A 16,269-nucleotide genomic window follows, 5' to 3' on the forward strand; every position below is an offset into this window, starting at 1 on the left:
CTTGTCCTCACTTATCACCCCATCAGCCTCCGCATTCAAAGGATCATGCTCCGCCATTTCCGCCAACTCCAGCATGATGCCACCACCAAACACATCTTCCCTTCACCCCCCCCATCGGCATTCCGCAGGGATCGCTCCCTCTGGGACACCCTGGTCCACTCCTCCATCACCCCCTACTCCTCAACCCCCTCCTATGGCACCACCCCATGCCCACGCAAAAGGTGCAACAACTGCCCCTTTACTTCCTCTCTCCTCACCGTCCAAGGACCCAAACACTCCTTTCAAGTGAAGCAACATTTCACTTGCATTTCCCCCAACTTAGTCTACTGCATTCGTTGCTCCCAATGTGGTCTCCTCTACATTGGAGAGACCAAACGTAAACTGGGCGACCGTTTTGCAGAACACCTGCGGTCTGTCCACAAGAATGACCCAAACCTCCCTGTCGCTTGCCATTTTAACACTCCACCCTGCCCTCTTGCCCACATGTCTGTCCTTGGCTTGCTGCATTGTTCCAGTGAAGCCCAATGCAAACTGGAGGAACAACACCTCATCTTCCGACTAGGCACTTTACAGCCTTCCGGACTGAATATTGAATTCAACAACTTTAGGTCGTGAGCTCCCTCCCCCATCCCCACCCCCTTTCTGTTTCCCCCTTCCTTTTTTTCCAATAAATTATATAGATTTTTCTTTTCCCACCTATTTCCATTATTTTTAAATATTTTAAAATCTTTTATGCTCTCCCCACCCCCACTAGAGCTATACCTTGAGTGCCCTACCATCCATTCTTAATTAGCACATTCGTTTAGATAATATCACCAACTTTAACACCTTTTGTTCTATTGATGACATCTTTTGATGATCTGCTTCTATCACTGCTTGTTTGTCCCTACAACCACACCCCCCCCCAAACTTCTCTCTCTCTCTCTCTCTCCGCGCCCCCCCCCCACACACACACACACACACACACACACACCTTAAACCAGCTTATATTTCAACTCTTTCTTGGACTCGAACTCAAGTTCTGTCGAAGGGTCATGAGGACTCGAAACGTCAACTCTTTTCTTCTCCGCCGATGCTGCCAGACCTGCTGAGTTTTTCCAGGTAATTCTGTTTTTGTAGTTAGCACTGCAGTTGTTTGAAGTAAAGATGGATTTTAAAATTTAACCTCCAGAAAGCTAATTTTCCTGTTTGAGCTAAAGCAGGAAGTAAAACTGTGCAAATATATGTGTGCATAAGGCAAACAACAGGCCAGTTTCTAATGCCTCTGTATGTGAGATGAATCCTGAAGAAGTTTAAAAAAAATTTTTTCATTAAAATTTAGGATATGGTGTTTCAGACTCACAATATACTCATTGTTTTACTCAAAGAACACTAACTTATCACCATGCTATGCCAAGGGTAGTGAGGAATACAAACAACGTTGTGTTGCTTGTGTTTATAAGTTATTTTTGGCTGGTTGTTCAGCAGTGCAAAAATATCTTTCAAAACTTGAGCATGTAAACAAACAGCTGCACCTTTGTGCTTTTGCATGCAGTTTGGGGGAAAGGGGCATTTAATTCATTTGCATAATCACATACTTGCATCTACTTAACAATAACAATAGCACCTTGTATTTATACATTGCTATTTAATGGCTCAAATTGATCAACCTGAACTGGGAAGGGATGAAATTAAATTTATGTTGATGGCATACGGACTGGTTTTGAAATCTGTGCCAACTGCAGCAGCATACAGTTGGCACATTGCTGGTAAAGGGTTGAGCCGCATTTTTCAGTCTTATGGTAAAAGTAAAGCACAGTTTGGTTATTGGTACTAGAATCATTTTGCTACATTCATTTGAGCTGGCAGAGCAACTTTAAGACAAAACTGCTCATGTAAGGAGGTCAAACTTGGAGATTGTCCCCATCAACAGTGCAGAAATCTGACCAGTTTAAAAATTGCTGTAACACCAATGGAATGCCAATTCTGAGGACTTGATGTGACTCCTTAGATTTGGCAATACATTGCCTAAGTGCATCCTTCTTAGGCAAATGGTGAAAGGCAATAGTAGGAAGTTAGACTATGTTATTGCCTATTTCTATAATGGCGTAGAGGGAGAGATGCAGCCCTATTACTGTCCATCAGATATTCTATATGTATATCTAAGCAACTGAATAAGCTAATTATTCTATATTTAACAGCCTTTTTGGGATATTTCACTTCAAGCATAGCAGCAATAATGAAATCTACAGCCCATTTCATTTACAGAAGCATGTTTTGGACATTTTAGGCTGCTGAAATTGGTCATTTGGAAGAACAAATTGTGGGACTGCACAGTGAAATAGTGGAACTGCAGAGGAGCCCATATGCAAGACGTCAGGGAGATGTTATGGAAAACCTGTAAGAAAAAAATTATTATTCCTCATACAATAGATGTCTGCATAATCTTCTAAAGCGGCAACTGGTATCTTCCTAAAAGAAAATTGTGAAAATCAGTGGGTTAACGCAGTGGTCAAAATACCATCTTCAATCCCTAGTCAGTCTTAATTCAAAGAATAAGAGCAGGATTAACTGCCAAAAGTCTTGACTTCTTGATGGCTATTAAGTCTCAATACAAACTCAGTTCTGCTCATTTCTGTTTAATTTTTTATATTAAACTCATTGCTCTTCTCCAGTCAAGAGTGACTGTAGTGATAAAATATACAATAAAAGGATATTGTGCAGAGAGTCTCAAATATCTTTGTTTCCGCTGCCGCAACAATCATGAAAATATGCAGACATGCTTTAATTGCCACCCATGTAAATGTAGATACAGATTTGATAAGGCCATTCAGTCTATTCTAACTCATCCATTCAGAAAATGCCTACAGCACCCAAATATTTCTTAAATGGTTCCAGGAATTTTTCCTCCAGTACCCTGCCCCTTTAAACTACAGTTTTTCTCCTTTTAAGAAGTTTGCTCTGCAGAACCTTGGATACTGAGGCCAATTGCTATGCACTGACAATAACCAAAATCATATTTTTTTAATGAAAATATTTAAAATAAACTTTTGAATACAGGAGATATAATTGAAAGAGGTGTTTCCTTTTAGCACTCCAGTCCCTTGACAGGGCATACATTGATTCCTAGAAGAACAATAATTTCATATTCAATATCATGGAAAACAATAGTCAAATAGATTATAAACTACTGTTCATATCTGATTCAATCACTTAGTGTGTTTTAGACATTGTTATTTCTCAATCATTGTCAGAAGGTGTGATTTCATTGAATAGCATAGAATCTGTTTTTGAGTGGGAAAAAATCCAAATTTGGGTTCAGGACAAGCAAATCTATCATTGTCCAGTTCTGTTAATAGATGCAGAACTTGAACCTGACAACACAGATATGGGAAGTGCTTTGCTCCTGAACAAACAGGAGGGTAAATACATTTTCCTTTAAGTTTAGAAATATATTGTGTAGTTGAACAGAAAGCAATAATTTAGTTCAGGGCTTTCATGGGGACAAATGCTTTAAGACTGTGCTTAGATTGAATAAAACCAGAAAAATCTATAAGTATGCGTTCAGCAGATCAGTGCAATAATCCACGTTTGGATTAATTTATGAAAGGAACTATTTATGGCAAGTAATGGTCCTTCAACAGACATAACAATTCATTAGATTGACTTACAAGCATGTTGACATAATAAATCATTTTGCTAATCATAATTTTCCTTTCTAGAGAACAGAAAGCCGTTGATTTATACAGGAAGCTCAAGGGAAAACCTAAAGGTATTGTGCACGTTTTTAACTCTGCAGACTTAGCTTTATCTTTGTGAACGTAGAACAGCAAATAAAATACACTTCTCAGATTTATAATTAGATTTTATCCTTGACAACCCATAAACATTTGATCCTCATTGACTTCAAGCTGATGTTCGGGTCCTTCTCAGAAAGAAGAGTAACCAGTTTTGTGTGATGCTCTGGTTTGTCTGAACTCAGTCAATATTTGTGAGGGCCTGAATTAATATTTGGGAACTGTTGCAGAGAGGGAAGAGCGTGGAAGTTTGAGGAACCATGTTAGGATAGAATAAATAATGAAAATGAGCAGCAAAACTCATAGAATGCATGGGGATACATTACGATCATCTTTCTGACCAAAGTGTGGGCACATGCTATCCCCTAGCAGCAATGGTTTCACCAAAAACCATACTTGTCTCTTTTCAACCCAGTCACTGAGTTCTAAATATATGACTGTATTCTTGTAACCAGTCTCTGGGTAATGCATTTGAGCAACTGTCATGCAAAGTGCCCACCTCAAGTGTATTTCCAAGTGTTTTTTAAATGCAATTTCAGTGTCTATCACCCTTATAGGCAGAGTAATAGGAATGAAATAGTATTTGTTGTCCAAACAAATGATATATTAGATCACTTTCAATTTAATGACTCATTTTTCTGTCCTTGCGTTCATGCATCTCCAATTGTTTGGTTTATTGACACGGTCCACATCAAATCTATTCGCTGTCATAGAATTCAGGGCTTTGGTCTGGCTTGAGCAGGAGCTTTAGTGCTAGAAACATGCGCTGCAGCATCTACTAATTGTTGGAATTTCCTGGGTTAGATACCTCCTGGAACAAAGCAGTACCATCTTAATCCTTGGCACTGCACAAATTTGATGCTCATCTAATCACTTAAAGCCTTGGTGTATCTACTCAATAACATTGGTGGCAGTGGAATTGGTCTATCTTTGACCTGTTAACAACCTGGTTATGGGGCAATTTATTTTAGTCTCTTCAAAACAAATAACCTCAGAGTGTGGAGGATGATTTGTCTGTTAACAGATGGCACCAATCCCACTGCCATCAATATTATTGAATAGATATGTTCCAGTGCATCTGGCCTTTTGAAATATTTCAGTGCAGGCTCCATGTACAAGTGCTAGAAATAGGATTATTTTACAAAATAATTGATAGAGCAGCTTGCTTTTCTTTATCATTCTAAGTTCAATGCATTCCAAAAAATACTCTTTCCAAGTGAAATAGTAATATGTTATTCTGTTTTAAGATTCACATCAATATGGAGACAGTACAGAAATGGTAAAGATCATTGTTCAAACAGTTCAGAATCAAGATCGGGTGCTGAAGGAGTTATATGCCCACCTCAGGTATGAATACCCAAGTTTTTGGAGCCAGTTTATAAGTAGTTGAAAGATTTATTAACATTTCAGTGATACAGTCTACAATAAAGCTAACAGTGAAGTAGCATGCAATTTTTTGGGAAGATTGTTACTGAAAATATAAGAGTGATTTTTAAAAAAAACACAGAAAACACAGGTAAAATTCATTCGATGTGTTTTTGTAACTCAATCTTCCGTTCAGTTGAGCCAGTTTTAAGGGGAATCCATTGGAGCTCATTGCAATAGGCTTAGGGAGCAGAAAAATCAGCCATAATTCTTGCCCTGATTCCTGACTATTGACCCCCACCGAGTGTCTGCATGTATTGATGTTGGATTAGAGTAAGGTCAGGTTTTGCTGCAATACCTGTGCCCCCTCCCCCATGCTCAATGTCAATAATCAATGTCAAGACTTGCATATGAATAGTGGCCATTTGATGGATACCATTAATAGATTGTTGGTAATAAGCCATCAATCAGAGTGGTCAAGAAATTGGGCATCAATTTATTGTTCTTAAAAAAAAACACATTTTGAAATAATCGTAGCAGATCAAATGTATGTGTCACTTGTGCAATCTTAATGGTTCCATGCACCACTGCATTCCAAGAATAGATTTGAAAATTCTGTTAATGATTACAACAAATATTTCAATGAGCCCCTGAGCTGCACAAGAGCACAGTAGTAATTAAAAAGCTCAGGCATACCTCCTGCTTAATCATCTTGTCATCCAGTATTTATAACATTGAAACTTGTATCTGCATCAGCTATAGCACTAGATTTAAGTTACCAGTTTTCTTTCCTCCCACCAGTTCTTATACAAGAAATGTTGTATTTATTTAATTTTGCATGTAGATTGTGTTGTTTTGAAAAGCTAGAGTGCCATGATTTTAATATTTCTAAGTTATGCTTTTAATACAAAGACATAGGCTATGATTTATAGTTGCTACAAAAATGAAAATTTGTAAATCTGGTGTTTGTGTAAGAATTGTGATGAGGGACCTATAAAGTTGCACATTTGAGAAGGTGGGCTGAATTTCATCTCCAGTTGATCATTATTCATTACTAACAGATTTACCTTTGGTGTTTTCGTGTAAATCTGTATGGGTGTAACTCATTCACTATTTATTGGCTCAGCTTCTTACTGGTTGTCACTGAATTTAACACTTTAATTCTTTTAATTCATTCTTGGGTATAAACATCATTATAAGGCCAACATTTATTTCTTTTCCCCCCCCTCATTGTCCTTGGAAAAAGTTGTGGTGGGAAGCTTTCCTGAACCATTTTGGTTCATCTGGTGTTCATTGTCACAGCGCTGTTGGGAAGGGATTTCCAGGATTTTTACTCAGTCACGATAAAGGGCAAGGTTTGGAAGCTGTTATTAAGCCTTTCTGAGTTGCTGCAAAGTATCCTTGTACACATAATAGCCACAGTACGCCAGTGTTAGAGAAAGTGGATGTTTAGGCTTGTGGATGAAGCGCTGACTAAGCAGACTGTCTTATCCTGCAGAACTTCAAGTGTTGTTGCAGCTGCACCCTTGCAGGCAAGTGGAGAGTAGAAAGTATTCTTTCATGCTCCTGACTTGCACCTTGCAAGTGGTTGAGAGGCCTTGGGTAGTCAGGATGTGAGCCTCTCGCTGGAGGATACCTGTTCTTGTAGTCATGACGTTTTTGTGGCAGGTCCAGTTTAGTTTCTGGTCATTGTAATTATATTGTTAACTGCTTTACGTTATTAATGCTGCAGTTTGGCAGATCAGTTGTATTGGCCATGTAATTTTTCAACTGGATATTAAAAATACAGAATGTTAATACAGTTTTATCTTTAATGACATACATGATCCTCGACTCATTGTGCAGACTTTCAAAATTGCCATTAAAGTTGTGGGCTGCATCGTCCACTTAATCTGTAGGGCTGTTTTCATTCTGTTTGTGTGGATGACAACATTTACTTGCTTGTTCAATATTAAAAGCTTGTTCCCATCAGCCACATTATGCAGTGTATTTTGTGATACATAGCAAAATATTCCTTTAGCAACCACACCACACCACAGCCAATGAACAGAAGATCTGGACTATGCAACAGACTCCACACTCTGTCATGGAAGCCCTTACAAAACTTATGATTTGTTTTATTAATTTAGGTTATGTCTTCCGTGACAGCATAATCATTATATGCTGCATTATTCTTGCCCACAGTCAAATTTCCTTTTAATTTAGTTTCTCATTTGTATCTCCTAACATTTTGAAAATGCTTTTGTTTAGAACAAAGAAAAGTACAGCACAGGAACAGGCCCTTCAGCCCTCCAAGCCTGCGCCGATTATATTGCCTGTCAAACTAAAACATTTTGCACTACCAGGGTCCGTATCCCTCTATTCCCATCCTATTCATGTATTTGTCAAGCTGCCTCTTAAACACCACTCTCATACCTGCTTCCACCACCTCCTCTGGCAGCAAATTCCAGACACTCACTACCCTCTGCGTAAGAAACTTGCCCCGCACATCTCTAAAGTTTTCTCCTCTCACCTTAAATCTAGGTGCCCTAGTAATTGACTCTTTCACCCTGAGAAAAAGCTTCTGACTATCTACTCTGTCCATGCCACTTATAATTTTGTAAACTACTATCAAGTCGCCCCTCAATCTCCATCGCTCAGTGAGAACAATCCGAGTATCTCCAACCTCTCCTCATAGCTAATAACCTCCAGACCAGGCAGCATCCTGGTAAACCTCCTCTGCACCCTCTCCAAAGCCTCTATATCCTTCTGGTAATGTGGCGACCAGAATTGCACGCAATATTCCAAGTGTGGCCTAACCAAGGTTCTATATAGCTGCAGCATGACTTCCCAGTTTTTATACTCAGTACCCCTGCCAATGAAGGCAAGCGTGCCATATGCCTTCCTGACTACCTTGTCCACCTGCTTTGCCACTTTCAGTGACCTGTGGATCTGTACACCCAGATCCCTCTGCGCGTCGATACACTTAAGGGTTCTGCCATTTACTGCATAATTCTTACCTGTATTAGACCTTCCAAAATGCATTACCTCGCATTTGTCCAGATTAAACTCCATCTGCCATTTCTCAGCCCAAGTCTCCAACCAACCTATATCCCATTGTATCCTTTGACAATCCTCTTCGCTATCTGCAAATCCTCCAACCTTAGTGTCGTCTGCAAACTTACTATTTAGCCCAGTTACATTTTCCTCCAAATCATTTATGTATACTACAAACAGCAAAGGTCCCAGCACTGATCCCTGCTGAACACCACTAGTCACAGTTCTCCATTCAGAAAAGCACCCTTCCACTGCTACCCACTGTCTTCCATGACCAAGCCAATTCTGTATCCATCTTGCCAGCTCACCTGTGATCTCTTGCGACTTTGCCTTCTGTACCAGTCTGCCATGAGAGATCTTGTCAAAGGCCTTACTGAAATCCATGTAGATAACATCCACTGCCCTTCCATAGTCGATCATCTTTGTCACTTCCTCGAAAAACTCGATCAAGTTAGTGAGACATGACCTCCCCTTCACAAAACCATGCTGCCTCTCACTAAGGGTTCTGCCAAGTGGTAATAAATCCTGTCACGAAGAATCTTCTCCAATAATTTCCCTATCACTGACGTAAGGCTCCCGGCCTGTAATTTCCTGGATTATCCCTGCTACCCTTCTTAAACAATGGAACAACATTGGCCATTCTCCAGTCCTCTGGGACCTCACCTGTAGCCAGTGAGGATACAAAGATTTCTGTCAAGGCCCCAGTAATCTCCTCCCTTGCCTCCCACAGTACTCTGGGGTAGATCCCATTTGGCCCTGGGGACTTATCCACTTTAATATTCTTCAAGATGCCTAACACCTCTTTTTTTGATCTCAACATGATCCAGGCTATCTTCCCTAGACAAATCGACCGCTAGTCCTTCTCTTTGGTGAATACTGATGAGAAGTACTCATTTAATATCTCTCTCATTTCTCCTGGCTCCACACATACATTCCCACCTCTGTCCCTGAGTGGGCATACCCTTTCCCTGGCTACCCTCTTGCTTTTTACATATGTATAAAAGGCTTCAGGGTTTTCCTTAATCCTGGTTGCCAATAACTTTTCATGACCTCTTTTAGCCCTCCTGACTCCTTGCTTAAGTTTCTTCCTACTTTCTTTATATTCTCCACGGGCTTCATCTGTTCCCAGCCTTCTAGCCCTTACGAATGCTTCCCTTTTCTTTTTGACTAATCTCACAATATCCTTTGTTATCCAAGGTTCCTGAAACTTGCCATACTTATCCTTCATCCTAGCAGGAACATGCCGGTCCTGAATTCTTATCAACTGATGTTTGAAAGCCCCCCACATATCAGTTCTTGATTTGCCCTCAAACATCCGCCTCCAGTCTAGATTCCTCAGTTCCTGCCTAATATTGTTATAATTAGCCTTCCCCCAATTAAGCACCTTGACCCGAGGACTCCTGTTATCCTTATCCACCAGTACCTTGAAACTTAATGAATTATGGTCACTTTTCTCGAAATGCTTCCCGACTGAAACTTCGATCACCTGGCCAGGTTCATTCTCTAATACCTGGTCCAGTATTGCCCCTTCCCTAGTTGGACTATCTACATATTGTCTCAGGAAGCCCTCCTGGATGCACCTTACAAATTCTGCACCATCCAAACCCCTAGCACTAAGTGATTCCCAGTCAATATAGAGAAAGTTAAAATCACCCACCGCAACAACCCTATTGCTTTTACATCTTTCCAGAATCTGCCTACATAACTATTCCTCAATCTCCCACCAGCAATTGGGAGGCCTATAGTAAACTCCCAACATTGTGACTGCATCCTTCCTATTCCGGAGCTCTACCAATATTGCCTCACTGCATGAGCCCTCCGAGGTGTCCTCCTGTCGTACAGCTGTGATATTCTCCTTAACCAGCAGTGCAACTCCCCCACCTCTCCTACATCCCTCTGTATCCTGCCTGAAACATCTGGAACGTTTATCTGCCAATCCCGTCCATCCTTCAATCAAGTCTCTGTAATAGGAATAACATCATAGTCCCAAGTACTAATCCAAACTTTAAGCTCATCTGCCTTGCCTGTTATACTTCTTGCATTGAAACAAATGTGTTCAGTAATTTCTCCCTGCCTGCTCTTCCTCTTAGTCCTTCTGGCCGTATTCACTAGTTCCCAGTCATTTATTTCACCTGCTGACCTATTTAGTTCTGCTCCATATCGGTTGGTGCATTCATTACCTATGCAATTCAAAAATGCATGCGTGACAAAACTCACTCACTGCATAAAAATTGGATCCGGTGAACCTATAATGTCTATGTTTTATATAACGCTTCTAAATGGTTATAACAATACAATTTCTGATCTGATTATGTTTCCTACTATTTAGCTTTAAAAGACAGAGTGAGAGAAGGCTTTTACTGCGCACTACATTTATTGGTGAGATGAAAAGAACAGCATCTTGTATTTTTATAGCATTTTTAACATAATAAAACATCCCAAGGCTCTTCACAGGTGTGTTATGAAGCAAAATTTTACACCACCCACATAAAGTATAAGGTCAGATGAACAAAAGCTTAGTTATAGAGATAAAAACAAAAAAACTGCGGATGCTGGAAATCCAAAACAAAAACAAAAACAGAATTACCTGGAAAAACTCAGCAGGTCTGGCAGCATCGGCGGAGAAGAAAAGAGTTGACGTTTTGAGTCCTCATGACCCTTCGACAGAACTTGAGTTCGAGTCCAAGAAAGAGTTGAAATATAAGCTGGATAAGGTGTGTGTGTGTGGGGGGCTGAGAGAGAGAGAGAGAGAGGTGGAGGGGGGGGGGCGGTGTGGTTGTAGGGACAAACAAGCAGTGATAGACGCAGATCATCAAAAGATGTCAACAACAATAGTACAAAAGAACACATAGGTGTTAAAAGTTGGTGATATTATCTAAATGAATGTGCTAATTAAGAATGGATGGTAGGGCACACAAGGTATAGCTCTAGTGGGGTTTTTTTTTAAAATAATGGAAATAGGTGGGAAAAGGAAAATCTTTATAATTTATTGGAAAAAAAAAGGAAGGGGGAAACAGAAAGGGGGTGGGGATGGGGGAGGGAGCTCACGACCTAAAGTTGTTGAATTCACTATTCAGTCCGGAAGGCTGTAAAGTGCCTAGTCGGAAGATGAGGTGTTGTTCCTCCAGTTTGCGTTGGGCTTCACTGGAACAATGCAGCAAGCCAAGGACAGACATGTGGGCAAGAGAGCAGGGTGGAGTGTTAAAATGGCAAGCGACAGGGAGGTTTGGGTCATTCTTGCGGACAGACCGCAGGTGTTCTGCAAAGCGGTCGCCCAGTTTACGTTTGGTCTCTCCAATGTAGAGGAGACCACATTGGGAGCAACGAATGCAGTAGACTAAGTTGGGGGAAATGCAAGTGAAATGCTGCTTCACTTGAAAGGAGTGTTTGGGTCCTTGGACGGTGAGGAGAGAGGAAGTGAAGGGGCAGGTGTTGCATCTTTTGCGTGGGCATGGGGTGGTGCCATAGGAGGGGGTTGAGGAGTAGGGGGTGATGGAGGAGTGGACCAGGGTGTCCCGGAGGGAGCGATCCCTACGGAATGCCGATAGGGGGGGTGAAGGGAAGATGTGTTTGGTGGTGGCATCATGCTGGAGTTGGCGGAAATGGTGGAGGATGATCCTTTGAATGCGGAGGCTGGTGGGGTGATAAGTGAGGACAAGGGGGACCCTATCATGTTTCTGGGAGGGAGGAGAAGGCACATCCACCCTCACTTATCACCCCACCAGCCTCCGCATTCAAAGGATCATCCTCCGCCATTTCCGCCAACTCCAGCATGATGCCACCACCAAACACATCTTCCCTTCACATCCCCTATCGGCATTCCGTAGGGATCGCTCCCTCCGGGACACCCTGGTCCACTCCTCCATCACCCCCTACCCCTCAACCCCCTCCTATGGCACCACCCCATGCCCACGCAAAAGATGCAACACCTGCCCCTTCACTTCCTCTCTCCTCACCGTCCAAGGACCCAAACACTCCTTTCAAGTGAAGCAGCATTTCACTTGTATTTCCCCCAACTTAGTCTACTGCATTCGTTGCTCCCAATGTGGTCTCCTCTACATTGGAGAGACCAAACGTAAACTGGGCGACCGCTTTGCAGAACATCTGCGGTCTGTCCGCAAGAATGTCCCTGTCGCTTGCCATTTTAACACTCCACCCTGCTCTCTTGCCCACATGTCTGTCCTTGGCTTGCTGCATTGTTCCAGTGAAGCCCAATGCAAACTGGAGGAACAACACCTCATCTTCCGACTAGGCACTCTACAGCCTTCCGGACTGAATATTGAATTCAACAACTTTAGGTCGTGAGCTCCCTCCCCCATCCCCACCCCCTTTCTGTTTCCCCCTTCCTTTTTTTTCCAATAAATTATAAAGATTTTCCTTTTCCCACCTATTTCCATTAGTTTTAAAAAAAAAACCCCACTAGAGCTATACCTTGTGTGCCCTACCATCCATTCTTAATTAGCACATTCGTTTAGATAATATCACCAACTTTTAACACCTATGTGTTCTTTTGTACTATTGTTGTTGACATCTTTTGATGATCTGCGTCTATCACTGCTTGTTTGTCCCTACAACCACACCACCCCCTCTCCACCTCTCTCTCTCTCTCTCTCTCTCTCAGCCCCCCACACACACACCTTATCCAGCTTATATTTCAACTCTTTCTTGGACTCGAACGCAAGTTCTGTCGAAGGGTCATGAGGACTCGAAACGTCAACTCTTTTCTTCTCCGCCGATGCTGCCAGACCTGCTGAGTTTTTCCAGGTAATTCTGTTTTTGTTTGAGCTTAGTTATAGAAGCAGGTTTTAAGGAGTGACTAGGGGAAGAAAGAAAATTAGAGAGGTGTCTAGGTTTAGAGAGGGAACTCTGGAGCTTAGGACTTTGGTAGCTGAAAGCATGGCCACCAGTGGTGGTGTAATTAAAACTAGGGATGTTCTAGCGGCCAGAATTAGAGGGGCGCGCTTAACTTGGAGCGTTGTGGGGCTGGAGGAGATTATGATGATGGGGAGGGGCAAGGCCATGGAGGGGTTTGAAAAGAAGGTTGAGTATTTTAAAATCAAGACATCACCTAACCAGGAGAACTTGTAGGTCAGTGAGACGGGTGGGTGAACAGGATGGGTGAACAGGACTTGGAGTGAGTTAGGATACGGGCAACAGAGCTTTGAATGATTCCTAGTTTCTAGAAGGTAAAATATGGTAGGTCAGGAAGGAGTGCATTCGAATAATCAAGCCTAGAGATAGCAAAGACATGGATGAGGTTTCAGCAGAGGTAGAGTCAGGCGTTGCTGCAAAGGAAGAAAGACACACAGATGCATGGTTGGAAGCTCGTCTCTGGATAAAGTATCACACCAAGATTGCAAACCGTCTGGTTCAACCTCAGACAGTTGCTGGAGAAAGAGGAGGAGTCAGTGGCTAGGGAACAGTGTGTGTCCAGGGGATTCCAATGCCTTTGGTCTTCCCATTATTTAGCACTGGTACAAGTGTTGAAAAAAACCCTTTGTTTATTCCAACTCCTGAAATGAAAATTATTAGCTCTGGCAAACTAAGTTTTACACTGTTGTCAAACCAAGTTTGTTGATTTCTTTTCTTGCTGTGTTTTGATGTTAATCAATGCTTCCTTTGTAAATGATATATTATCACCAAACTGTCTGGATAGCTCTTCCTTTAACCATCGGCTTTCTTTGTGTCTTACAGTAAACTTCTGGCTTGCAAACAGAAGATCATTGATCTTTTTCCAAAGATTGAACAAGCACTTGATAACATTAGAGAAAATGAAAAAATGTTATTGAGATCACAAGAAAAGAGGCAGAAAGAAATTTGGTATTTGTTAAAAATTGCTTGTGTAAGTACTTCCTTCCCCAAAATCTAGCGGTATTGAGGTAGAGTAAAAAAATCTATCGGTACAGTTATTTTTATTATAACATCATCACTATTGTCATCTCAATTGCCCTAAACTTAGATGCAATGGGTATGCTTCTTTTTTGTTTTTACTTCATGCTATCACTAAGTAGTAAATCTTTAAGATATGAATGTTCGGAATTTTTGTGTTATTTTCTCTTTATATCACCGGTATTGTTTGTTCACTGTCACATTTGCTTAATGATTTTTCTCCATCCAAGTTACCCCTGTGCTCAATTCTCTGACTGGGAGTGAACGGGTGACTTGACTCTTGCACCTGTAATAAAGCTTTTGGATAGGATGGTAATTTCACTTCCAAATTTGGTTATGATTGCTCAGTTCCAGGATCTTATATTTCAAGTCCTAGGCCCAACCATCTTCAGTTGCTTCATCAATGACCTTTCTTCCATCATAAAGTCAGGGTGGGGATGTTCGCTGTTGATTGCACAATGTTTAGCATCATTCTCAATTCCTCAGATACTGAAGCAGTCCCATGTCCAAGCGCAGCAAGACCTGGACAACATCCGGTCTTGGGCTGACAAATGGCAAGCAACATTCACGCCACATAAGTGCCAGGAAAGGACTATCTCCAACAAGAGAGAATCTGACCATCCACCCTTGACATTCATTGGCATTACCATCGCTGATTTCCCCACTATCAACATCCTGGGGGTTACCATCAACCAGAAACTGAACTAGACTAGCTATATAAATACTGTGGCTACAAGAGCAGGTCAGAGGCTAGGAATCCTGTAGTGAGTAACTCACTTCCTGACTCCCCAAAGCCTGCTCACCATCTATAAGGCACAAATCAGGAGTGTGATGGAATACTCTCCACTTGCCTGGATGAATGCAGTTCCAACAATACGCAATAAGCTTGACACTATCCAGGACAAAGCAGCACGCTTGATTGGCACCCCTTCCACAAACATTCACTCCCTCCACCATTGACACTAAGTCAATGTGTACCATCTACTAGATGCACTGCAGGAACTCACCAAGTTTCCTTAGACAGCACCTTCCAAACCCACAGCAAGTACCACCTAGAAGGACAAGGGCAGCAGAAACACAGGACACCACCACCTGCAAGCTCTCCTCCAAGCCACTCACCATCCGGACTTGGAAAAATATTGCCGTTCCTTCATTGTCGTTGGGTCAAAATCCGGGAACTCCCTCCCTAACAACACTGTGGGTGTACCTACACCAGATGGACTTCAGCGGTTCAAGAAGGCAGCTCACCACCACCTACTTAAGGGCAATTAGAGATAGGCAGTAAATGCTGACCTAGCCAGCAAAGCCCACATCCCATGAATGAATTTTTTAAAAACATCAGCTTTGCTTATATGCGGGAAGTTCTTTGAATTGCCAAAAAAAAGTTTAGCTTGAGTACATTTCATATCTTTCAACATTCACTTATATGTCCCTTTGCCACCACGTGACACCATAAAACCACAAAAATTGATCGTACTTCTAATCATTGTCCTCCTATTTTCTTTGATGCAGAATAATTTACTTTGTATGCTATATAGTGCCATAACCTACGGGCCGAAAGTTAGAAAGTGGGATTGGGCTAGGTGGCTCATCTTTTGACTAGTGTAGACATGTTAGGCCAAGTGGCGTCTTTCTGTGCTATAAACTTTCTGTGATTCTATAGCAAAACGTGAATCTATTGTCGTCTTGAAGCTATCTCCTGCCTTATTACTCTAGAATTTAGCAGAGTTTGAAGTCCACGCAAATTTAGCCTCTGCTTTGAATGCGTTGTGGCACCTATTGGGCAGATGAAGGAAGGAATTTTTTCCTCAAAGGCACAACCACAAAGATCTTTAATTTATATGTAGTGTATCTTCCAGTGCCTGTGCTATGCCTCTCCCATTTTGTAGTTTTGCTAACAATCAATTAATTAGTCACCTTTTAAACAAGACAGCGTTCTCTTCTCTATATTTCTTTCTTTTCCAATGCTCTTATATCACTGCACATCATCCTCTGCCACATGAACTGATAGGTGACTGACTACTAGAGACCCTTTTGAGAAACTTTGACATCAGCCTGTGAAATATCTGAGTGTAACTGGAATAGATTCCCTGTCAATATTTCCTACCTTCTTGGTGCTTCTTTATCCTAACCCAGCCAAAATTGGGAATTTATAATGAGGGAGATTTTTTGATGGTGCAGTACTTCAAACCCAGCTTTAATT

General features: G+C 41.6%; 1 protein-coding gene across 1 annotated transcript in view; it reads left to right on the top strand.

Moving 5' to 3' along the window:
• The window catches only part of chuk (component of inhibitor of nuclear factor kappa B kinase complex), a 92,549-nt gene that overhangs the window by 72,513 nt on the left and 3,767 nt on the right, over window positions 1–16,269 (top strand). The window contains exons 16-19 of the mRNA XM_041176390.1: window positions 2,270–2,379; window positions 3,702–3,751; window positions 5,024–5,123; window positions 13,872–14,019. Coding sequence (XP_041032324.1) covers window positions 2,270–2,379; window positions 3,702–3,751; window positions 5,024–5,123; window positions 13,872–14,019 — 408 coding nt within the window. The remainder of the gene's footprint in view (window positions 1–2,269; window positions 2,380–3,701; window positions 3,752–5,023; window positions 5,124–13,871; window positions 14,020–16,269) is intronic.

This window comes from Carcharodon carcharias, chromosome 28, assembly GCF_017639515.1.
Source record: "Carcharodon carcharias isolate sCarCar2 chromosome 28, sCarCar2.pri, whole genome shotgun sequence".
Classification (NCBI taxonomy): Eukaryota; Metazoa; Chordata; class Chondrichthyes; order Lamniformes; family Lamnidae; genus Carcharodon; species Carcharodon carcharias.